Source organism: Tachyglossus aculeatus, chromosome 19 (assembly GCF_015852505.1).
Source record: "Tachyglossus aculeatus isolate mTacAcu1 chromosome 19, mTacAcu1.pri, whole genome shotgun sequence".
Taxonomy (NCBI): domain Eukaryota; kingdom Metazoa; phylum Chordata; class Mammalia; order Monotremata; family Tachyglossidae; genus Tachyglossus; species Tachyglossus aculeatus.
The window spans coordinates 4,659,816-4,685,221 of record NC_052084.1 but is presented as its reverse complement, the minus strand read 5'-3'; the positions used below and the strand labels follow the sequence as shown (position 1 = coordinate 4,685,221).

Here is a 25,406-nt window from a genome sequence, read left to right as displayed (position 1 = left end):
TGCTTACACTGAAGGCAATTTTTGCCCATCTTTGTCCCAAACTCTTCAGAGGATATCACACCCCAGGGTATTGATTATGAAAAGTCATTATGAATTTGTTACTATATAACTGCATCCATCAGAGAACAGTACACAATTAAAACCTTACTACGGCCTAGTGGAAAGAGCCCAAGCCTGGGACCTAACCCTGGCTCCACCACTTGCCTGCTGTGTGACCTTGGACAAGTCACTTAATTTCTCTGGGCCTCAGTTAACTCATTTGTAAAATGACTATGAGCCCCATGTGGGATATGGACTGTGTCCAACCTGTATGACCTTGGGCAAGTCACTTAACGACTCTGTGCCTCAGTCACCTCATCTGTAAAATGGTGATTAAGACTGTGAACCCCACATGGGGCATTGACTTTGTCAAACCTGAAGTTCTTGTGTCTACCCCAGCGCTTAGTGCAGTGCCTGGCACATAGTAAGCGCTAAACCAATACCACTTAAAAATAATTAAATAAATAAAAAGGACCAAATGAAGTAAACTGACCCACTAATGAATTATACTAATGAAGGCCAAATCCAAGGAATACAACAAATTTCACCCATCACAGGAAAAGAAACTCCATACTGAGAAAAATGGCCACAGAATTGATCACCCAAAGTCCAAATCCTCCAGACATAAGGAAGGACGTATGGCTTTAAATGTAACCCAAGAAAACAGGGAGTGCACTCTATAAACCAGAGTTTGGGAAAACTCTCCAGGCAAAGTACAAGAAATTAATCACTTGAGGCTAGGCACAGAATGCCAAAGGGATAGCGAAATAGCCAAAAGCTTCAATTAATCTTTTAGTTGGGTCTTTATTCATCAATTATAGCTTCTCCCACCCGCCAGCAACGGAACCGCGTTGCTTAAGCAGCAACGGTGGCCATGGACGATGGAGAGTATTTATTATAAGCATCTATATGCTGAACACTGTACTAAGCACTAGAAAAAAGTATATGACTAAGAATCAGAAACAGTTCCTGGCCCTTGAGGGGTTCATAAACTCAGAAGTGGGGAGGTTTGGAAAGGAGAAACAACCAAAACTAGGAAAACAACAATATAGCTAAAGGAGTACTTCATGTTCCTCATCTCCTGGGCAGAGTTGTTTACAGAGCCCAATGGCCACAACCACCCCAACCCCAACTTTTTTAAAGTTTGAAAGGCCTCATCCTTCCCCTTTGCCCCCCTGCAGATTATAAGGTCCTTGCGGACAGGGATCAGGTCTACCAGCTCTACTGTATTGTACTCTCCCAAGCACTTAGAACAGTACTCTGCACTTGATAAATGTTATATAAATATCACTGATTGATCGATTCATCCCCACCCAGACAGGGTGGGGAGAGCAGGATGAGGCCCAAAGTCTAGGAGAAGGGCAGCATTGAGGAATCTTTCAGGTGACGGGGGTTGCCTTCCCTGGTATTGGATTCACCAAACATGCCCTTTGGCCAGAGACAGATGAATCACTAGTCTGGACAGACCACTGGCATTTCCTAATATAGCAGTTTTCATGTATCTATCCCAATGCTTAGAGCAGTGCTTGATGCATAGTAAGAGCTTAACAAATGCCATCATCATTATTATTCTCATGATTATTATAATTATTAGGTTCTTAAACGACATGAGCAGGATTCCAAAACAGCTGCTACAAAGTGAACTGAGGTGGGGGATGGGGGAGAGAGAAGAGGGTACGATTTTGAATTCACAAAACACTGAACATGTGGAAAGAAGAAACTTTGCTGGGAACAAAATTAAATACACTCCACCTTAAAGCACTTATGGGAAAGGTGTGACATTTGGAGATGGGGCTATCCAAACCTAAAAGACTTGGGAGAAACCACATGGGGAAAAGCAAACACATCTGGAATCAAACAGGCATCAAATATCAGACACTCTCCTAAGTCAAACACCTCTGTTAAAAAAGGCATTTGTAGATCACGGATCTCTGTGCTTTTCAGAAGAAAACTATATTGTAGTAAGAAAATTTTCTATTAAACCAGACCTGCTCTCCCGTGACACTCAACATTATTAAAGGCTGCACAGAAACACTGGGATCAAAGAGATCCCTAAGGGTTTTGTTTGTTCCCTCCTTTCAGAAATACATCATTTCTTTGGGTAGTACGTCAAAAAAACCCAACTATTTTCCACCCTTCAGGATATCCCTACTGTCAGTCAATCAATGTGCAGACCACTGTACTAAGCACTTTGGGAAAGTTCAATACAAAAGAGTTAGTAGAAAAGGTCCTGCCCTCATGGCAGTTATAACCTACTCCAAAAGTTCCTAGGAAAATGACTCTCAAGCCTTTAATCTTCTTCCCTCCATTTCCAGCTTCTCTGAAGAGTAGGAGTGTAGCCAGGAATCCTAGATCTCCTGGGTGGAGAAATTAAGGCACAAAAGAGCTACCTCACCTGCCTTAGATCCTAGACACTCACTGGTAGAAGGTGGGAGAAAAATCTACATTGGATTTAGATGCATCTGACTGAGTTACAAGGTAAATATAATTAAGAATTGATTAATAAAATTTGGGTCAAAAAACCATGACTCAGCCACTATCCACTGCTCCCTCCATATGCTGAAATTCCACCATGCACCATAAAAACATATACCCTTTTCAACACAACCTGAATATTAATGCAACCAAAGGCATACAAAAATGGTTCTCTTGATACTGAGGGCTTTAACACACTCTTATTGGTGTGTCATGGCATGTTTTAAGTTAACAATAATCAAGGCTTCCCACACCCTAGGAAATGACAAAAAATCATGACAAAATCCACGTATCAATCCAACACAGTAAAGATTCAAAACAACCTACGGAAAGACTTGGACTCACCTTAGGGCAAATACTATTGCTAAGAAACTTGAATAAAATATTACAAATAAGAGTTTCTTGTGGACTTTTATAATAGCTGTAACATAATTTGTTCATCTAACGGAAGATCAAACATTCTTGCCTAAACAATCACTTCAACTCTCTACACCTTTCTTGATTCCTCCTTTCATAAAGGAGGTTAGTACTGAAGGCAGCAGTTCTGATCTCTCAAAAGATTCCTCCTACTTCTAGTCATATCTCATTACTCCCCATAAAACAGATATTGCTTTCAATCTTCCTGTCCGGAGGCAGCGTTACAGCCTATTTGGTCTACATGTTAGGCAAGAACCCCAACCTTTTATAACAATGTCATCACTTTATGAGAAATGCTTTGTCACAATTTGTAACGTTCCTACTGCTTTCTCTTCCAGTCATCACCTTTCCCCACTTTTACCTTTGCTAGAGTTAAACCATTAGAAGTAGTAATGCTAAGTAACTTAGCACCCTGTAATTGTCTGGAAGTGAGAGGAAAACATCCTGTTTTTTATGAGCCTCTTCTCCTGGGCTATGAATCAGTTGAAACAACTCTGACATCTTATCCCACCATGCAATTCAGGGACAGCATCAAGGAAGGGAAAAGTAAACTGAGACTAATGACTGACCTTAAAGAAAAAACAGCATTACCCATTCAAGTAATGGCATGCCTAAGCTTTGGGGAAATACCAGGAGGGCAAACCCAAACATGCATGCACATATGTATGTGTATGCATGCGTGCACGCGCACGCACACACACACACACACACACACACACACACACTCCATCCTTGGCCTACTGCTCTCTTAAGAAGAGAGTTATTAAAAACAGACACAAGCCAACACTGCTGCAGGAGAGGACACTAAGAAAGTTTCTACAGCTAAACGACAACTGAGACTTCAAAAGTCCTAGATACACCCTGATGTAGCTTTATCTTCTGATGTAGGAGTATACTGCAGGCAATACCAAGAACTCAAGTTTGGAGTCTTGAAAGAGAGGAGCTACTATAAATTGAAGCTATAAGATCCTTGTGGGCAGGGATCACACTTACCAACTTTATTATATTGTAATAATAATAACTGTGGTATCTGTTGAGCACTTACTATATGCCAAGCATTGCACTGGGGAATATATAGGATAATTACACCCACATGGGGCTCACAGAGTAAGGAGGAGAGAGAACAGGTATTGAATTCCCATTCTGCAGATGGAAGAAACTGAAGCACAAAGAAGTTAAGGGACTTGCCCAAGATCACACAGCAGATAAGTGGTGGAGTCGGGATTAGAAGCCAGAGCCTCTGACCCCTGCGCCCAAACTCTTTCCACTAGGTCACGGTGCTTCCCATTGCATTTTCCCAAGTGCGCGGTAGAGTGCTCCACACACAGTAAGCACTCAATAAATGCAACTGACTGATTGGATCTAGTAGTAATGAGATTTAGTGAGTTTCTACTTAATGCAGTGCATGGTGCTAAGCACTTGAAAGACACAACAGAAGGATGTGCTATAGCATTGATTTGATTCCTCTGATGATGATGCAGTTGCCTTCCTTGTGCAATCAGAGGTAAGAACACAGTTCCATCTCCAAGGCAGTCTAATGGCAGGATGCTATCCCATCTTCCCCACTTTCACTCCTGGGAAGTTTTCCCTTTCAGGGGAGTAGAATTCCTTCAGGTAGCCCTGCTCCGGGGTTAGAGGATTTCTTTTGCGGGGGTGGGGGTATTTGTTAAGTGCTTACTGTGTGCCACACACTGTTCTAAGAGCTGAGATAGACACGAGATAAATAGGTTGGACACACCCCATGTCCCACTTGGGGCTCACAGTTGTAATTCCCATCAGAGGTAACTGAGGTACAGAGAAGTTAAGTGACTTTCTCAAGGCCATACAACAGATAAGAGGGGGAACTAGGATTAGAACCCAGGTCCCTCTGACTCCAGATCCATGCTCTATCCACTAGGTAATGCTGCTCCTCTTGACTCTTTGACAAAGGGACATATGTGGGAGCAGAGAAACGAAGGTTGGTTTTCAAAGCACTCTACCATTTCTGACTAATTGTCTAGACTGTCAAACTACAGAAAATTTATAGTGGGGAGATGCCTACAGCCGGAGACATTAAGTCTAGCCAGTCCAAAGCACTTGTCCCTGGTCATTGGTTTGACTAAATTTGACAAAAGACGACACCAGTTTACCACCAGAGACAAAATCTCTATGCCAGAGACTTCCTTTCGACTCCTTAGTTATTACTCAGGAAAATATTCACGTGTGTGGGAGACACAGTGGGAGAAGGAGACCCAGAGCAACCCAGACAGTCTCTGCATGTATGCAGGCTGGAATGAAAACAAAAACCCGTTAGAAATGTTTCAACACAAGAAAAGTTTCTCAAATTGGTGACACAGCAAATTGCATTAGCCCTGGCCCTTTGCGATATCATGGCTGGAACTATTATACAACCAATTCTCAATTATCCACAGTAACAGGATGAACATGAATTAATGAAGTCCACTGATAACACAGAATCTCATCCTAGCTAATAATGTCAAACTCTTCCTTTCCACTCTTCCTCCATCACCCTAGCACCAGAAATGCTAACAAGTAGCAGGTTGATTTGAATTTCATCTCCTGTATTTCCCTGTCCTACCTTCTGGTGGAAGAACTAATGAGCTGAGAACAGTCGATGGGAAGGCGGGAGGTGAGAGGAGCAAAAAAGAAGATGGAGGAGGCGGGAGGAGCAGGGGAGAGGCAGAGGAATTGGAGGAGTCAGTGTGGACAGCTAGCTAGCTGCACAGTAATTCAGAGACAGCCAACAATTAAACAGAATTGAGTGATCTTGGAGGCCAGCACAAATGCATAAATGCCAAAAATGCAGACCTGCATTCTCAACAGGCAGGGCACCCTAGCTAAGGAAGGAGATAGGACATATACGTGAACTAGGCTGGTTGATCCCTATGGAATTTCAACCTAGTGTACTGGTACTGAACTGAGATTCCTTCCTCTTCCCAACCTGAAAAAACTATCTGCGATAACCCCACAGTCATTCAGCCTCATTCTAGAAGTTACCCTGACTTCCTCCCGAGGTATTTTTAATTAGCTATGAATCTCTGGTGGGTGTAAATAAATTAGTGGTTAGTTTTATTTCCTCCCTGCTCTTCCTTTCCTATTCTCCTGGCTGAACCCAAAAAGTGGGGTCTTGGTAAGATGTAAAATTGCCACCCATGCAACCACACAGTCTTTACAGCTGCTGATCCAGGGATTCTGGACAAGAAAATATGGAGTACATTAACACAGCCCATCGCCACAACTGCAAAAGCAACTTCTCTGCACAAGCTCCCATCAGCTTGAAGATTGAGGCAAGGAGGCAGAACCGGATGTTGGCCTTCTGGATAATGAAGCAGCAGCACATCGGTGTAACGTATTTACTTATATTAATGTCTGTCTCCTCCTCTAGGTAGGCTGCAATCTCCCTGTGGGCAGGGAATGGTGTCTACCAAATCTACTGTACTCCCACAAGCACTTAGAAAATTGCTCTGCATACAGTAATCGCTCAATGAATGCCACTGATTGATTGCACCCTACCTGGGCAATTGTTTTTAGGATTGTACTGTCCCCTAAGAAGAGAAAGGGGCCTCAAAATCCCAGGAGCGTTCTTGATTGGTTAGATAACGTTAGCCCTGGGCTAGGCGGACATCTCTTATGCTCTTATTCCTATACTCCAAAGGAGAGAAAAACATTTGGGGGCAGTGTGGGGGGGCAAAGAGTGTCTTCCAATTGGGGGACAATGCCTTTCCATTCAAGTCAGCTTGATCACAACCTCTGCAACAACCTGGGTAAGCACTTAGTACAGTGCTCTGCACACACTAAGCACTCAACAAATGTGATTGAAAGAATGAATTGAATGAATGCCAGCTCTGCCACTTCTCTGCTGTGTGATCCTGTGCCACTTAACTTCCCTGTGCTTCAGTAACCTCATCTATAAAATGGGGATTAAGCCTGTGAGTCCCATGTGGGGCATGAACTATGTCCAACCTGATTAGCTTGTATCTAGAGAAGCAGCATGGCTCAGTGGAAAGAGCACGGGCTTTGGAGTCAGAAGTCGTGGGTTCAAATCCCAGCTCGACCAATTGTTAGCTGTGTGACTTTGGGCAAGTTACTTCACTTCTCTGTGCCTCAGTTACCTCATCTGTAAAATGGGGATGAAGACTGTGAGCCCCTCGTGGGACAACCCGGTCACCTTGTAACCTCCCCAGCACTTAGAACAGTGCTTTGCACATAGTAAGTGCTTAATAAATGCCATCTAACCCAGCACTTAGCATAGTACCCATAGTAAGCACTTGACAAATACCATTGAAAAAAAAAAAAAACAACTACATGAATTTAAGCAGTCAGTTGCTTGGTGAGTTGAAGCCATAGTCACTTGCCCAGCTCTACTCTGGAAATGCTGAGAAGTTTGTCACTCATTCCTGAACTACAATACAGTATTCATGCCGTGCATATCTTGCTACTCTTGAGAGTTGTGGGGAAATGAAGGGTTATTTATCGTGCATTGTTGTTTTTTAATTATCAGCCAGCCTGGGCTAGGGAGAAAGTCAGTTCCTGAGACACACAAAGGGACATACCCACTCTCTTCCCATTTTCCTGATCCCTCTCCCTCCTTTCTGTCTTTCTTTCTCCCTCCCTCTCCCTCACAAGGAAATGACCTCATTATGGAGCAGACCAGGTAATAATCATTGTTCACCAGTTATGCTTCTCTACTGAGCCAATTTGGTAGGGGCAATGCCCAGAATAAATGCACTCTCTAGCCAATCAGAGAAACTGTCAGAATCTGGGGGCCAAAGAGGTGTATTCTTCCAACCCCCTCTAAACAAAGGCTCCTTCCCCTTTATAAGTCCACACTCTACCCTTCCCTCTTTTTATGGTATTTAATAAGTGCTTACTGTGTGCCTGGAACTGTTCTAAACTCTGGGGTAGATACAAGCTGATCAGGCTGGACACAGTCCATGTCCCATTTAATCCCCATTTTACAGATGAGGTAACAGACACAGCGAAGTTGTGACTTGTCCAAGGTCACACAGCAGACAAGAGGTGGAGCTAGAATTAGAACCCAGATCCTTCTGACTCCCAGGTTCGTCCTCTATCCAATAGGCCCCGCTGTTTCTCACTTCTTCCCTTCTCATTGCATCACTAAAGCACAAGTCTCATATGCACCCTCAGATTCCCTCTCCAATCCAGATCTCCATGATTTACCCTCCCTGCCTTGTTCCTTTTAGAGTCTCGCAGCAAGTGAATAGACTCATTTACAAGACTCTTCTACTCCCATCCATCAAACTCGGAGCAAACAGCTCTTAGTTGCTAATATCTTACAATCGCTTCTGAAAAGGGTTTCCAAATTACTTCCAGGTCAACCCACCCTAGAGAGCTGGGTGAGCTGGATGTACATAGGTGGCAATTGACTATTCTTCTTGAAATTTTTGTCTGTACTTACTTGGTACGGGTACAGGGTGACTCCATTTGTTCTCGACAGCGACCAGGTGCCGTCCACATACTGATGGGCTTGGATGGCGACCGAGTTGGGGATGTTGCCATTGCTGGGGCTGGTGGCCACTTGGAGGCTGGCCTTGGCTTGGTGAGTGGGCGATCCAATCTTCTTCTCTGCCCCATTGACTATCCCAAGGCTATTGGGTTTGCCACTGTGCTTGTTGGCCACGACACCCGTATAATTGGAGGAGGCATAGGGGGCAGGCACGAAGGCCCAGTCTCTGGGCTGCTGGGGAACTCCCATCTGCCCCCGGGACCCCACAAGGGTGGGGACGTTGGAGAGCGGTGGGGGCGAGCCAGGCAAGCCATCATAATGCTCACTGTTGTTGGCCTGTTCCAAGGTCAGCACCATCTGGATTGCCTCCTGCTTCAGCTGATTCAGGTGGGTGGCACATATGTCACACCTGTTGTCTCGTTCATTCCATGCTTTCCGGGTGGTGTTGGGGACCTGGAGCTTGTCATGAATCCCGGAAGGGAAGGCTGGGTCCTGTAGGGCAAACAAGTCAAAGGGAAAAAAAAGTGGTTAACAGGAGAGGCAGGAAGGGTAGGAGGAGAGGGGCAAGCTCACAAAGTTCTAAAATTAACAAAAGACCTGGGGATTGTGGGCAGGTTGCAGACTAAAATGAGAAATCTGTGGGCAGGGGAAAGCCCCCAGACTTCACTCCTCTCCTCCATGTGATTTTCCACCCTTGCTCCCTACTCCTTCCCTCCCCAATCCAATCATCCTCTCTCTCCCTTCCACATACCGAACCTTCTCATTACCCTGAATTTGTCCGGAAAAGAGGGACAGCAAAACCCTTGATGGAGATTAGTTCTCTCAACTGGTCTCCTCTGAAACAATCAAGAGAATAATAATGATGGTATTTTCTAAGCACTTACTATGTGCCAAGCACTGTTCTAAGCGCTGGGGGGAGATAAAAGGTAATCAGGTTGTCCCAGGTGGGGCTCACAGTCTTAATCCCCATTTTCCAGATGAAGTAACTGAGGCACAGAGAAATTGACTCGCCCAAAGTTACACAGCTGGCAGGTGACAAATCTGGGATTAGAACCCACAACCTCTGACTCCCAAGCCCGTGCTCTTTCCACGGAGCCACGATGCTTCTAATAAGCACCACCCTCATGTCTAGGGCCCAAAGGGTAGACCCAGAGAGGAGCAAGCAAGCAGGCTGATGAGAAGTGATGAGAGGTAGCATGGCCTAGTGAGAAGCAGCGTGAACTAGTGGAAAAAACATGGGCCTGGGAATCAGAGGACCTGGATTCTAATTCCAGTTCTGCCACCTGACTTCTGTGTCATCTTGGGCAAGTCATTTCACTTCTTTGTGTCTTGGTTACCTCATCCATAAAGTGGGGATTAAGATTGAGAGCCCCAAATGGGGCATGAACTATGTCCAATCTAATTAGCTTGTGCCTGCCCTTGTGTTTAATACAGTGTCTGGCACACACTTATATTCCATTTAAAAAATATGCCTATCTTGATTCTTCTTTCCTTTCAGTTTTAATGGAAATCTGTACCTGTGCAGGAACCTTCCCGAGTTGGTTGTGAACAAAAACACACGTTCTCTATTACTCTCCCATTGTAGGAGTATCTGAAGGAAGTGAGGATGGAGAGATAGAGGGAGGAGGCTGTTAGCCAACATGGGGAAGAAATCAATGCATATTTAGTGGTGGGGAAAATAGAATTTCTGTGGCCTGATTTGTGAGAACCGCTTGCACTGCTAATTTTAAGGTACATTTCCTTCCAGGGCCAAAGGAACAACACAGCCAATTCAAAGACTATTGTCAGTGATATGGAAGCACTAGAGAGGGAGGAGGGGGCGGGGGGGGGGGCAAGAATACGGAGGAGACGGAGTAGGCATGGAAATTATCAGTGCATGAGTCATTCTTAATTACTATCTATCTTGATTATCAACACCAGCATTTTGTTTTCACTGTTTAACTACCATGAATGGTTCTTCGGTAAGCAGTGATTAATCGATTAATAAATCAGGAGGACTCTTTATACATTAGCTGTGAAGGAGGGGTTCGGGAAGCAGAAAATAAAGCAGAGAGGAGCTCAGGGAGGTCAAGACTCATCAAACTGTGGGTCACCCACTGCCAGCATGGGCCCGAGAAAGAGGACTCAAAGGCCAAGCATCTTGGGCTTCTCCTTCCCTGATGAGAAACCTTGACATCCGAGAAGACAGGAATCCAATGAAACTAAAACAATAGTCATCTCAGAGACACGATACCCAGGAAAGTTAATTAGCCTAAACTACTTCCAGCACAGTCAGGGTTTTCGCTCCATGAGTGGAAACATCATATTCAGAGGTTTGATGGTGGATTTGATTAAAAAAAAAGAAAAACGAAAGTATTAAGTCCGCACCCCAAAATCACTTCATGCCAGCCCCACCTGCATTTCATCATTATCACCAAGCATGTACTCAACACCCACGTTCCTAAGGCATGTAGGTGCAAGATCCTCAAAGGCTTTCTGTCTGTGAAAGAGCCTAGATATATCCCAGCAACTTCGGATAGAAAGCCCCACAAAGGTAACCATCATCAGTGCAGTCACATGAGAAAGCAGAAAGGTCTAGTGGATAGAAAATGGGCCTGGGAATCAGAAGGACCTGGGTTCTAATCCTGACTTTGCCACTTGTCTACAATGTGACTTCGGGCAAGTCGCTTCACTTCTCTGTGCCTCAGTTTCCTCATCTGTCAATCCTGTGAGCCCCATGTGGGACATGGACTGTGTCTGACCTGATTAACTTTTATCTACCTAGTGCTTAGAACAGTGCCTGGCTCATAGTAAGTTCGTAATGAATACCATTTAAAAAAAAGACAGCCAGGCCTACCTTAACATCAGTCTCATGTGGAAGAGGAGAGAAGGAACATCACCAACAAAAGGGGAGGGGAGATACTATACCATTTGCACAACAAGCTCAAATCCACCTAATGCATGTGTGACTAGTCTCATGTGACTTCAGTGAGGGCACCTCTGGCTTTCAAGGTGAGTGGAGGTTGGGTAGTGAAAAGGATAAAGAAAGTAAAGGACCGAAGGGAGAAATCAGTAGTTAAGGCAAGGAGCAAATGGAGGCTTATCCTCTTAAGTATGCTTATCCTCTGATCTACTTAGTTCCATCCTCTCTGGTCTAATGCTCTTAAAAATAATAGTTAATAATAATTAAGGCACTTGTTAAGCCCTTACAATGTACTAAGCACTGTTCTAAGTGCTAAGGTAGATACAATTTACTCAGGTTGGACAAAGTCCCTGTCCCACATGAGGCTCACAGACTAAGTAGGAGGGAGTAGGATTTAATCCCCATTTTCCAAGTGTTTAGTACAGTGCTTGGCACACAGTAAATGCTCAATAAATACCATTGAATTACAAATGAGGTAACTGAGACCCAGAAAAATTAAATTACTTGCCCAGGGTCACACAGCAGACAAGTGTTTGCTTTACACTCTTGTCATTTCTGTGTCAGTTTCTACCATGTGTCTGAAATGTTTATTTCTGTTTGAGTAACTGCATCTCTCCCATCTCCTCCCCCTCCCCCAATAGGTTTTCTACTCCTCCAGGGCAGGGAATATGTCTCCTATTTCCTTTCAATTCCCTTGTGCCTAGAAGGTTACTAAAAACTTACTCAAGTTTTTGTCTGACCTGGAACCTGTGCACGTAAAGAGTTGTTCTTGCTCCTGCAGATCCATGGGGAACATTTAATGCATTACTCCTGCAGGCCCTAAATTGTGGCCTGAAGGAGCAAATGCAGGTCCATAAACTTGAACACCAAGGAGAGTGGGGCCCACTGAGAATATTCAGTTTTGGAAGTAACAAGAAGTTTGGGAAAAACATTGCCTCTTGCAAGCCACTAAGGGAGGTAGTTAAGGCACTGAATTGGTGTACACATAGCAACAGCAGACATGCACTAACTAGAGTTCATGGTTCTCGCTAAATGCCTAACTTCCTACCAAGGAAGAGTTTGGCTGTGCGTGTGGCTACTGCCCCTATTTTGCTTCTTCTAAGTGATAAATGACTCTTGCAACACATGACTATTTCTCAAAGAAGTTGGTGCATTAATGACACCACGTATGCACATGTACCATGTTTACAGCTCCTTACAGAAAATGGTTGTTTTTATATCACACACCTTCTCTATTCCCAGACTCTTCTTACAAACGTGGACATTATCTGAAAAACTCAAAGCCCCTGTCCAGTTTACCATGTCTAGGGAAGAGGGGAGAAAGACAAGCAATTCTCAATTCAGAATGTTAGGGGCTACAGAAAAAAGGGAATTTTCCTAAGGAGCGTTAGTCATGCCGCTATTAGTTGTTTCAACCTTGAGTCTCCTGGACCATCACCTAAAACACCAGCAGAGAGAAGAGGATGAAGAGAGGTCATGATCTCATTCTATCATCTGAGGTATTATTATTAAGACCGAGAACAAGTTTCACTCATACTATCTCGTCCTACTTAAATCTGAGGTATTATTATTATTATAACTAGACTTTGGCCATAGGCTGATAATACATCACTCAATACCGAAAGTCCTTAAATACAACTCCTGTAGCATCTTCTAGACTGTGAGCCCACTGTTGGGTAGGGACCGTCTCTATATGTTGCCAATTTGTACTTCCCAAGCACTTAGTACAGTGCTCTGCACACAGTAAGTGCTCATAAATGATTGAATGAATGAATGAATTTATGTACATGTTATACATACTCTATTACTTCTTCCTATCTGAAATGTATTAGAATGCTAGACTGGACTGGAAGATCTCTAAGGGCAGGGATCACATCTACTAATTTCACTGTTCTAGTGCAACCTTTCAAGGGAGTAGTACACAGCTCTACATAGAAGGAATTTAGTAAATATTATGGATTGAATATGTCCTTTCTCTCATACACACACTCTCTCTTCACATATATATATATATATATATATATATATATATATATATAAAACTTGTTTCAAAAAAAGAAAATGTAGAGGTGAAATGTGAAATGAGCACAGACAGCATGGAGATAGGCACAGGCTGTCAGAGCCAAAGTTGTTCTTTTGAAACAAATTAAATTCAGCTGGGATACAGATACTGAGGCAATGGCATGTGTTTGAATCACTGTGCTACTCAGGCGAAACTGTTGGAGTGTTAAAGACAGGTGGAAATTGGCTTGGTAGCACTCCTTAGTGAACCACTTGAAAAGAAATGTTTCTGGTGATTTGACATTTTGTTTTTAAATTTAAAAAAAGTAATAGTATTTCTTACTCACTTGTACCTTCTGGGAGCTAATCATGAACCACTCACAAGATGATCAGAGGTGTTGGTAATCATGAATATATACAGAACCCCCTGACGAACCTCACTTCTGGCAACCTGGACCTCAGCATCACTTGGACAGGCAGGGGAGGACTGGTGCACTTCAGGTTCTTTTCACCACAGGCACCCTGCTCACGGCTACCCCCTCCCCCAAATATCACCAAGAAAATACTGAGCAGGAATGGGAGGGCCACAATCAATCAATCATTTATTGAGCACTTCACTGTGTGCAGAGCACTGAACTAGAACTTGAGAGAGTACTACGCAACTGAGTTGATAAATATTCCCTTCCCAAAGCAATCATATTCTAGAGGAGGATGCAGATATATATATATATATATATATATATACACACACACACACACACACACACACACACACACACACACACACATATATATAAATTAACTAAGGATATGCGCAGTCTAGCACTCCCCCTCTAGACTGTAAACTCATCGTGGGTAGGGAACCTGTCTACCAGTTTTGTTGCATTATACTGTTTTAAGGGCTTAGTACAGTGCTCTGCACACAGTAGGTGCTCAATAAATGCCACTGATGATGATAATGATGATGGTAAGTGCTGTGGGGTGAGGTAGTATGAATATCAAGTGCCCAAAGGGTACAGACCCAAGTGCATAAATGATGCAAAAGGGCGAAGAAGTCGAGGAAAGGTGGGCTTAATCGGGGAATGAGGAGTTGTGACCTTAAGGCTCCGAAGGTGGGGAAAGCAGCGGTTACAGAGGGAGAGGGATTCCAGGCCAGAGGAAGGGCATAGGAAAGGGGTCTGTGGCAAGATAGACAAGTTCAAGGGACAGTGAGCAAGTTGGCGCTAGAGGAGCGAAGTGTGCATACTGGGCTGTAAGAGATCAGTGAGGCAAGGTAGGAGAGGGCATGATTGAGGTTTTAAAGCCAGATTAAGTACTTCAACGCCAATTAATTTCTCAGGATATCAAAGAAGCTGATGACCATTCACTCTCTTAAATAACTTCGGGGTTCACAGCCGTGGCCACTACTAGAGTGGAAAGAAGCCCTCAACAGCCCTGAGTGCAGGAAGGAAAGGCAAGTGGGCCCAAAGCTTACTGCCACACTCAGGTGCACGAGTGAGAGTGCCCTCCAAGGCCGGACTGGCCCAATGGAATACTAGGAAAATCCCAAAGGTCCATCTCTATCTAATCAAGCACCAATATTTTAGGAATTCAAGCAGGCACCTTGTTAGGATGCCCCGTAACGGGCTTTGACCTTAGAAATGCTCCTATGGTCTAGCCTGAGCCTCAGAAAGACAAACGGGCACCTCAGCAAACTGCCTGCAGTAAGGGGACTTGAGGTTCCAAGCCAGAATCCCATCTCTCTTCAGGGTTGGTTCTTCTTGCTACACCTCGGCCTCCCTTGTTGCAATGGAAGGAACCAGACAAGGGACAGTCCAAAAACGGAAGTAAGGATACACTAACTGGTTGGGATTTTTTCCCCTTTTTTATGCACCCGCCACCTAACTGGAGAGAGTATGTATGGGGCTGGGGGCATACTCAAACCCAACTTCAACAAAAGCCACAGGTGGGAACGAAAGACAAGACAGGGGTGGATGTGCCAAGGGTAAGGGAGAGAGCACAGAATGCAACTAATGTCAGCCTTTCTCGTTTCTGATGAGGAGGCCTCCGAGGGAGCACAGCTCCTGAATCTTGCCCCCGAACCTAAAGCATCCAGCCATGCCACTGTATGGTGGCACCTGTGATCCCTAAGGGAATCAGGCCTGGGGCCTTGAGCCAGTATCTCTGAGTTCCAGCTAAAAGGGACACAAAGGCCCTTTTGTACCCCGGCCGACGCTCTAAGGCTAGGCTGAAGGCCTGAGACACCGGGAGGTCCGAGCAGAAGTGGTAAGGCATTTTTTTTAATGGATTTTTCCCAGAGGCCTTTGCGCAGGATCAACTGCATTAATCTCGGGTTGTCACCCAAGGAAGGGTGAATGGGAAGCATTCTCTTAGCCCCTCGGTGCCTTTAGTCCCAAATCCAGTCATCCCCACATACAAAAGCACAGTGTTTCAATACAGCTCCGTGGTACTTTTGTGCTTCACTAGCATACCATTAAATGCTTGGTTTTTGAACATATTTTTATAGAGAGTTCTTTCCTCAACTTTAGCGCGGCTTGCCAGGTTTACAGGGGGTGTTTCTGTTTGGTCTGAACAGTTCAACAACCCATGCCCCATTCTCCGTCTTCACACATTCCATAGTAATCACAATATCCCATTCTCCCTAGCCCCTGTAAACCCCCAATCTCCAGCCTGCTCGGCTGAAACAGAACACAAGCAGCCCCAACAGGGAAGTGCTCATAGCATGGCCTCAATGAAAGCATTCAGAGCCAAATGAGATGGACTGGATACTTCCTACTCCCTCTATACTCTTCCAGCCCCTCTTCCTCCTCATGCACATGTGACACCATCAGCCATAGTCCTGCCTCTTAAGTGGCTGGCTGGCCACCTCCTACTCCCCCCCAGAAAGCCCGACATGCTGGATGAACTTTCCTTATCTTTAAGTGCAGCCGCTGGTGAGTGCCATACTCAGTATTTGCGGTGTCTCTTCTCTAACCAAGCCCCTACGAATACTGGGGAATGATTGAAACCTAAAATTCAGAAGGTGCTTTCTTTTTCTGGTTCTTTCAAAAATGCTGTTACATCAGGGTTTTCTTTGTCATCCCAGTATCCCTTAGAGGAAAAGAGAGGTATTCTTTCCATTTTCCTGGTCAGGAAACTGAGGTCCAGAGGGGTTAAATGACCTGCTCCAGATACACAGGCCAGAGGAGGAGTGGAACTCAACTCTTCTGATTACCAGACCTTAGTCTTTCTCCTAGGCCCCTTACCTTTGCAATGTACACAGGCAGAAGGGACTGCTGGTCATACATTACTCCTTTCAGCCAAACTCTCACGCATGAATAAGCACACGTTTGCAGTGTCACCTTCAAACATGAAGGAAAAATGTATTTGCTTTTGCCTGATTGCTTTGTGGCTCTGTTATCATCTAGAGTTTCTCCATTAACGCAGAGTGTAGTTCCTCCTCCATATCTGCCAGATTTCTTTAAAGCTAGCGTTTTGAAAATTGTCGGCTCTCGGCAAGAACAATGCGTTTGGGAAAGTTTCATTCCACATTCCAATTTCAGGCTAATTCTCTTTTGAATTTTGCTATGGTGGCTTGTTTCATGAAGGACTGTATAATTTTGACCTTTAAGTTTCAAACACAGATATGTTCGGTCAGAATGGTCCCTAAATTTGAGAGTAGGAAAGAGTCCTGCTGTGCGAATAATGTGATTAATATAAGCCCTTCCCATATTATTATTTGTGAAAGCCCTTTCAGCTCCTTTTTCTGCAATGTGCACACCTTGATTTATTGTCACTGAAGCTTGGCCACTTTTGTTAGAAACTGAATTCATTTCACCAATATGATTCTGATATTATAAAAAACACAGAGGAAGCAATATTAGAGAGCTGTGTCTCTCATTGCTACTAAACAATTCTACATTAATGAGTACATTGAATTCCAAGGAGACTGGGAGGAAGGAAGATGAGCTTTTACTAAAGTAAAACTCTATGGTCCTTGGGTAAACCAGACTTTGATAATGTCAAATTTAAACACCTCACAATCATTTCTCCCCGTTGAAAGCTTTTCAGCACTTTATACTCTGCCAGGGGCCATTTCTGGCATCTCTTGCAACAACCCTAGGTGAATTTACGAACACCTTAGAGCCTGTGGAAGAAAAGGTGAAAGGAGGCACACTTTTTCTGCATTTCTCACTGTGTCTCAAGGTTAAAAAAATTTCAAAAAACATTAAGTTTGTAGAACTTCTTTTAAAAGGATTTTTTTTAGGTCTGTGGCTCCATTTTTGGTTCACACTCCCTCAAAGCATTTACTATAACCCTCTCTGGCATAGTTGAGCTGAGGTAATCCTGACCTCATAGTAATAACAATAATAATGGTACTTGTTAAGCACTTACTATGTCCCAAGCTCTGTACTAAGTGTTAGGGTAGATACAGGTTGGAGAAAGTCCCTGCCCCACAAGGAGCTCACAGTCTAAGTGGGAGCCTGATCCTGATTTTTCAGATGAGGAAACTGGCACAGAGAAGTTAAGTAACTTGCCCAAGATTACACAGCAATAGAACAGTGGTGGTAGTAGTCGTAGTGTTTACTGAGTACCCAGTGGGGGCAATGCACAATACTAAGCACTTAGGGAAGTATACAAAGAAGAGACCCATTCCCGGCCAACAAGGGGCTTAAACTCTAACAACAGTGTAGTGTTTAGACCTTTACCAGCATTTCCTCATTCTTCCTCACCCTTTTCGTTTACTGCGGAAGCATTCCTAGCTACCCCCAGGATTTTACTGATCTCTGTAAACTAAGAACATATATATATTTATATAAGCATATAATATATAATATATAATTTATATTTATTTTATTTAATAAATATTTAATAAAATATTTAAATACTTGTATTTAAATATTAATATTTAATAACATATTTAAATATTTAATTTGATTTATATAATTTATATATTTATATATATAAGGGGCCCTATTTTTATATATAGGGCCCCTTCATCCCCACCTTGAGCCATAGGGAGGATTGACAGTTCATTTCCTCTTCTCCTCTTCCCATACTCCTCTATGGTCATGGCCGCTGAGCTGAAATAGTCTGGAAAGGAGTGAATCCTGGAGTCCAGGGGCTTATGTGTTCCAGGCAAAGCAGTGTGGGATGAAATCTCACCTTGGAAGCTCCCCCAGGCTGCCATGGGGGAGGGCGGAGCCAACCAGGACCTGAATCTGGCTCCAGCACTGGGATTATTTTTATGGTATTTATTAAGTGCTTTCTATGTTTCAGGCACTGTTCTAAGTGCTGGGGTATATAGAAGGTAATCAGGTTGAACAGGGTCCACATGGGGCTCACAGTCTTAATTCCCATTTGACACATGAGGCCCACAGAAGTGACGCAATTTACCCAAGGGCACACACCAGACAAGTGGCGGAGCTGGGATTAGAACCCAGGTCTTCCTGACTCCCAAGCCTGTGCTCTATCCACTAGGCCACACATTTCATTCATTCACCAACGGTATGCCCAAAACATCATATTCAGATTAATTTTTCAAAACACTCCTTGCTCCCACCTGCCTAAAACTTCTTCCCCATGTCAAATCCACCAGAACTCAGCTCACTCTCTCTTCCAAACCCTGCTGAAATCCCACCTCCTCCAGGAGACATGCCCTTGTTCATGTTCTTCACCCCAATCTCAAGCTTCCAAACAGGGCTTTTGAGGATTCACAACCAACTGTGGCCCTTACGTAGCTACTGACAAAGTCTATATTTAAGCACTTGTTCTTTCACTTGTCCATCTTTCGGTTCACATGCTATTACCAGCTGTATCTCTTTTATTCTCCCCCCCCACACACACTATAAATTATTTGGGATCTACCACTCCCGTTAGACTGTAAAAGTCTTTCATACTAAAAAATGAAGAGGGTAAAGAAGAATCCATTAACAAGGCAGAGAAAAGGGCCTGTTGGCAAACAAGGCTAGGAAAAGCATATATTAAAATATGCTTCTAGACTGTGAGCCCACTGTTGGGTAGGGACTGTCTCTATATATTGCCAACTTGTACTTCCCAAGCGCTTAGTACAGTGCTCTGCACACAGTAAGTGCTCAATAAATACGATTGATTGATTAAAATGCTCGCACCCAAGCTATAAAAACATCAATTTAGCAGAGCTATAAATCAACATGTTAGATTCAAGTTCATGGTAGAGGGCACCAAAACAGCCCCAAAGATGACAAGAAAAACAATTTTACCTGGAGAGTGATACAATACTTCTCCTCCCTGTAGCTGGCTCCAGATGCACCTCCCACACTATGTCTCCATAATAATCGTCACAGAATCTTCCACACCGCATTCATCGCCATTAAACAAAAGCATTTGACACTATCATTAGGCCTGAGCTTTGGCAGCGATTGGGAAGGTTTGGCTACCCGGAGAAGTTCATGAAACCCAAAGGGGACTCATTAAGGATCTAATCCACTTCTTCTAACCAACAGAGTGAGGAGGGCTTGAAAAACAAATCCAGTTTTATTCCGTTTATATATTTTCAGTCACTTAGATGATGAACACCACAAGAAAATTGGAATGGAGGACTGAACAAGAGAGCAGTAGGCTTAAATCAGAGGAGGAGAAGCTTCACTTGAACTTGGGGAGGTTTCTGATTAGACTGCAAGCTCTGTGTGAGCCAGGGACTGTGCCTACCTGATAATTTTGTATCTATCCCAGCTCCAGATATTAAGTGCTTAACAAATACTGTTATTAGTAATAGTATTACTGACTGAAAAAGGCTGATAAAACAGTAGATCAGGAAGATTGTTGCCTCACTGCCCCTGGATATTTTACCAAAAAGAAAACCAACCAGCTTACCAGTCTTGGATAGTTTAATCATTCCTCTACTGGCAGTCTCTGCTAACTCTATCAATTCTTTGATTCTGCTACACTGGTAACCAACTTCACTTTTGGTTCTGTGAGGCACTGCTCAGTCAGAGACAGGTTGGCACCTAAACCACTCTAGGACAACTGTCGGCTCCCCACTTAAAAGTTTCAAGGGGAGGAGAATCCAAACACACTAAGTAAGCAGCTCTTACCATCTAAGAATCCTTTCCATCAGTTTTGAGGCCTCCTTACCACAGCTTAAATCCTTGTTTACCCAATAAATCAATTGCACACGAGGAACAGCATGGCCTAGTGGGAAGAGCACAGGACTGGGAGTCAGAAGATCTGGGTTCTACTCCCAGCTCCAACACTTCCCTGATACGTGACCTTGGGCAAATCACTGTATTTCTCTGTGCCTCAGCTTCCTCAACTGTAAAATGGGGGAGAAGATACCTGTTCTCTCTACTTCTTAGACTGTGTGTTCTCCACAAGGGACAGGGACTGTTTCCAACTTGATTATCTTGTACCTACACCAGTATTTACTATGGTGCTTGATACAAAGTAACTGCTTAATGCAATAATAATAATAATAATTTAGAATTTCTCTCGGTGCTGTTGGTATTCCTCACTAAAGGACCTCTTTGAGAGAACATATGATATACACTGAAGAAAAGGAGGAGAGTCTTGGCAGATTGTAAGACGTTCCTTGGGTCAACCTGTCAAGTCATTACCAGCTGGTGTTTCAATCATTAATGAGGCAATGAATTTCTGTGATTTGAGAGGTACCCCCCAAATCCTGGTTAGGGTTTTAGTTTCATTTAAATTTGGTTAATGGGAGAGGAGCCAGGCTTCCCATTTAATGAAAATTAACTTGAGACTGCAAAGAGCACAGGGGAAAAAAGGGTCCATAGCATTAACAGGATTCATGAGAACCAAGAAGCAAATACAATGAGCAGGAGGAGATGAACTTAATGGGGAAAAAAAAGATTCAAGTCCCAAGAAGGTAACTGAAGATTCCTGAATAATAATAATTGTGGCATTTATTAAGTTCTTACTATATGCCAAGCATTATACTAAGTGTTGGGCAGATACAAGATAATCAGGTCTCACATGGGGTTCACAATCGAAGTTGGAAGCAAAAGAGGTAATGAATCCCCATTTTGCAAATCAGGAAACTGAGGCACAGAGAAGTTTAGTGACTTGCCCCTAGTCACACAGCAGGTAAGTGGTGGAGCTGGGATTAGAAGTCAGGTCCTCTACCTCCCCGGCTCACGCCCTTTCCACTAGGCCACGAGGTTTCCTAAAGCACCACTGTTCACAGTGCCTGGACATCTGAACTACATACACTTCTACAGGCCAACTTCCCAAGTCACTCATTTAGGATTTGTCATTTCAATTCAGTGCTATCCTTATTTTCTGCTATTTCCTCTATCTAATTTATTTGAATGTCTGTCTCCCCCCTAGTCTGTAAGCTCTGCACACAGTAAGCACTCAATAAATATCATTGATTGATTGATTTTAGATGTCTGAATTTCAAGAAAGGCAATTTATGATGTAAATCAAAGCCCAGTCATGGCACTAAAGATTGCTCTTGTCAAGTAGCTTTAAGCTGAGTTTATTGCCGACGGAAAAGATCCATCTCGTAAAATGTCAGACCTAAAGGTTACCCAACTATAAACGGGGTCTGGTACCCTGACTTTTGGCAACTTGCAATATAATACATTAAATGCCCTAGTTGACTGGAACTCAATGCTGTTTAGCATGTGAAAATGTCAATACATCTTACCTATCATGCATATTAGATATATATCTATACTTCATAGGTACAAATGGCATTGTTGACAGTGAAATTCTGACTATGTATGTTGCTGAATCTCTTCCAAACTATTTCCACAAAAATTTAGTTAGTCATTTTTCCTAACCCTTGACTTAACAGGGGTGAACACTGTAGAACCAAAAGTGCAGTCCCATGGCACTGCTCTGACTCTTCAGCAACAAGAGACCATAACTGGACAGCCTACTTGCTAGACATGACATGAAGTATGCAGAAAGAAAACCCAAGAAAGCCAGATTTGCAAATATGGATTTGTATGCCTGCAATGCTTCATATTTAGAAACAATTCCATTATGTTATGTGTTTTCTGCAGAGAATAAAATCCCTCACACTCGGTGGTTGCATATATTTCACAGATAGAACAAAAGTACCCTCTAGACTGTAAGTAAGCTCGTTGTGGGCAGGGAATATGTCTGTTTAGTGTTATACCGTACTCTCCCAAGTGCTTAATACAGTGCTCTGCACACAGTAAGCCCTCAATAAACGCGACTGTCTTGCACATCTCATCGGCAAAATTTGGGACTGTTTGCTGTGACTAAAAATATGACATCTGATTTCACATATGCTTTTGTCTTTCTATGGGAGCCCAGGGCATCGAGGGGGAGTAAGTTGCTTAATTAATGTGTACAGGAACTCATTACAGGACACCACCAATTGACTACAATCTCCAAACCAAGCTACTTTCTCCTTCTTGTAGAGGGCCTGTAGTGAAACCCACAAGACCTCATGCAAACAGGGCCCTCTACTACTAAGCGGCAGTAGCTCAAGTTCACCAAAAGCAGGTAACACGCTGTCTTCCCCAGCAACCTTTCCAATCTGGAGGACGACTAGCCAGTGATAATTAATCCAGCAGAAGGCCGAGCTCTTTCTTCTCTGGAATTCTACAGACTTCCTCCCCGTTGGAGCCCCACTGTTTCTCACTTACATGTCATTTTTGTGGTCTCTGAGCTGATGGAAATTTCATTCTTTGTGGGAGACATCTGCTTCCAGGGCAGTAAAGACCCAGGTGGTAATTTTTTTTTTTTCTAAGCAAAGACCCAGACAGATATTTCCCGGCTATTAATCTAGAGTTACTAAGGCAGAGCCTCATTAGTCAGGGGCTAGAAAGGCATTTTAATAACCATCGTAGATAAGAACAAAAGGCCCCCCAAAATAATGCAGAAACAAGGGAAATGTGTCAGTCTGTTTTCAAGCTAACTTGATCCGAGGAATCACTCCTTTCAGAGCCACCCTTACCAAGCGACCCATCTCAAGTTCACAATCTGGGTGGCTGGGTACCTGGAACTCTGTTCCTTCCCTCTGACCTGAACCCCCAAATAGCCATGATTTTCATTCTTCACTTGAAGTCTTTTTTATCCACAGTATGCACTAAGCATTTACCATGTGCCAGGCGCTGTACTAAACCCTGGGGGAGACACAAGCTAATCAGGTTGGACACAGTCCATGTTCCACATGGGATTCACAGTCTTAATCCCTATTGTACAGATGAGATAACTGGGGCACAGAAAAGTGAAATGACTTACCCAAGGTCACAGAGCAGACAAATGGCAGAGTTGGGATTAGAACCCAGGTCCTCTGATTCCCAGGTCTGTGCTCCTTCCACTAGGCCACACTGAGCCAGGATCTGTCTTTTCTCCACTTAGACTGTGAGCCCTCAGAGGAACAGTGTGTCTGGATGTTTCATTTGTTTCAACCTCAGGGCTTTGCTACGTGCTGAGCACTGTGCTGACAGAAATATCATAACCAACCAACCCAGGATATGGCACTCTGGGTCCTCGGTTCAAAAACCATGCCTCTCTACCACCCACACGAGCTCCCTGCTGCCCTATAGACAGAAGAGCTAAAGAGATCAAGTAAAACCTGCAAGAATCCCCAGAAATGATTAGATCTAACCTGATACCCTGTCAACCCACTCTGACGGCTGTCTGGTGTGGGATGTTTTCTTTTTCCCCTGCACACACTTGCATGATGACCTGCTGCTTTATCCTCAATTTCAACCAGACTGACACTTCAGAATCCCTGGCAGGGGGCTGTTAATGAACTATAAGCTACGTGAGAGCTGGCAAAGGGAAAATGAGAGCCAAAAGAACTGTGACCGGCTGGGGAGCTCAAGTTCATGGGAAGGAAGGTCAAGCCACAAACTAGATTCTGGGCTAAAGTGCTAGCTGGGAGAAGGGAGGCTTGCTTCACCTGAGAAAATCAGCCTGGACTAGTGGATTGAGCAAGGACCTGGGAGTTGAAGGACACGGGTCTAATCCCAGCTCTGCCACTTATCTGCTCTGTGACCTTGGACAAGTCATTTAACTTCTCTATGCCTCAGTTCCCTCATCTGTAAAATGGGGATTAATACTGTGAGCCCCATGTGGCACATGGACTCTGTCCAACCTGATTAGCTTGTATCTACCCCAGTACTTAGAACAGTGCCTGGCACACAGTAAGCGCTTAACAAAGAAAACTATCCAGGAGCAAAAGAGTATAAGTATTTCCCATTACAGAGGTAAATGTACATCATTTAAACTTCTCCTACCTTCCACGATTCCCACCTCCTCCTGGTACTCTAAGGTAAACCTTCACAACTCACGTAAACTTACATTATATCACTTTCCTGTTTCAGAAGAAATCTCTATGAAGGAACATGAAAATCATCTTCCATCTCTGTTTACCCAATTCACGCACGTTGAATTCTGGTTCAGTTAACCGACAAATCAATCCCCTCAGGGCCCGAACTCACGTCTGTCACACTTCTGAGAAATCGTTGCTCCAAACCCGAGGCCATAATAGGAGGGCTATGCCATTGGCGTCACCACATCGAGGACGCTGGCCATCTGCAGGATTCTTTCCGCCTGTGTGGCTTCGAACGGCATTAGTGCACTCACATTGCATTGCACATTCCCAACACCCCCACTCATTTCTCCATTCCTGCTTTCTGACTTGCTCGCTTTCCAATGAATATCTGCATTCTGAATGAACCCTTTAAGGGAACAGTCTGACTTTCCCAGACTGCTCAGCCTATCACCGTTCCTTACCTACATTTCTAGTCTCTCCCATTCCCTTTGCCTCATTCCTCTACTCCCGTTCATTTTGACCCTTCACCCACCTTCCCAAATGTACTGCCTTGGCACTTAATTCCTGTTGATGAAAACAGATTTTGTTGCAGCAGGTATCAGTTCGCCTGTTCAAAGTCATTTTATAGGAACTCTTTGCAGGACTTTTCTCAAGAGAGTAGACTGTCATAGAGTTAGAGTGTGTCTGGTAAGCACAACATGGGGTCTGAGTCGATCAATCCATCAAGTAGGTTTCTGGGTTCTTATCTCGCCTCCACCACTTGTCTGCTGTGTGACCCTGGACAAATCCCTTAATTTCTCTATGCCTCAGTTACCTCATCTGTAAAATGGGGATTAAGACTGTGAGCCCCACATGGGACACAG

General features: G+C 43.8%; 1 protein-coding gene across 1 annotated transcript in view; it reads right to left on the bottom strand.

Moving 5' to 3' along the window:
* KIF26B (kinesin family member 26B) overlaps nt 1-25,406 on the bottom strand; it is a 277,322-nt gene that overhangs the window by 164,871 nt on the left and 87,045 nt on the right. The window contains 1 exon segment of the mRNA XM_038761100.1: nt 8,351-8,890. Within this exon segment, the coding sequence (XP_038617028.1) occupies nt 8,351-8,890 (540 nt within the window).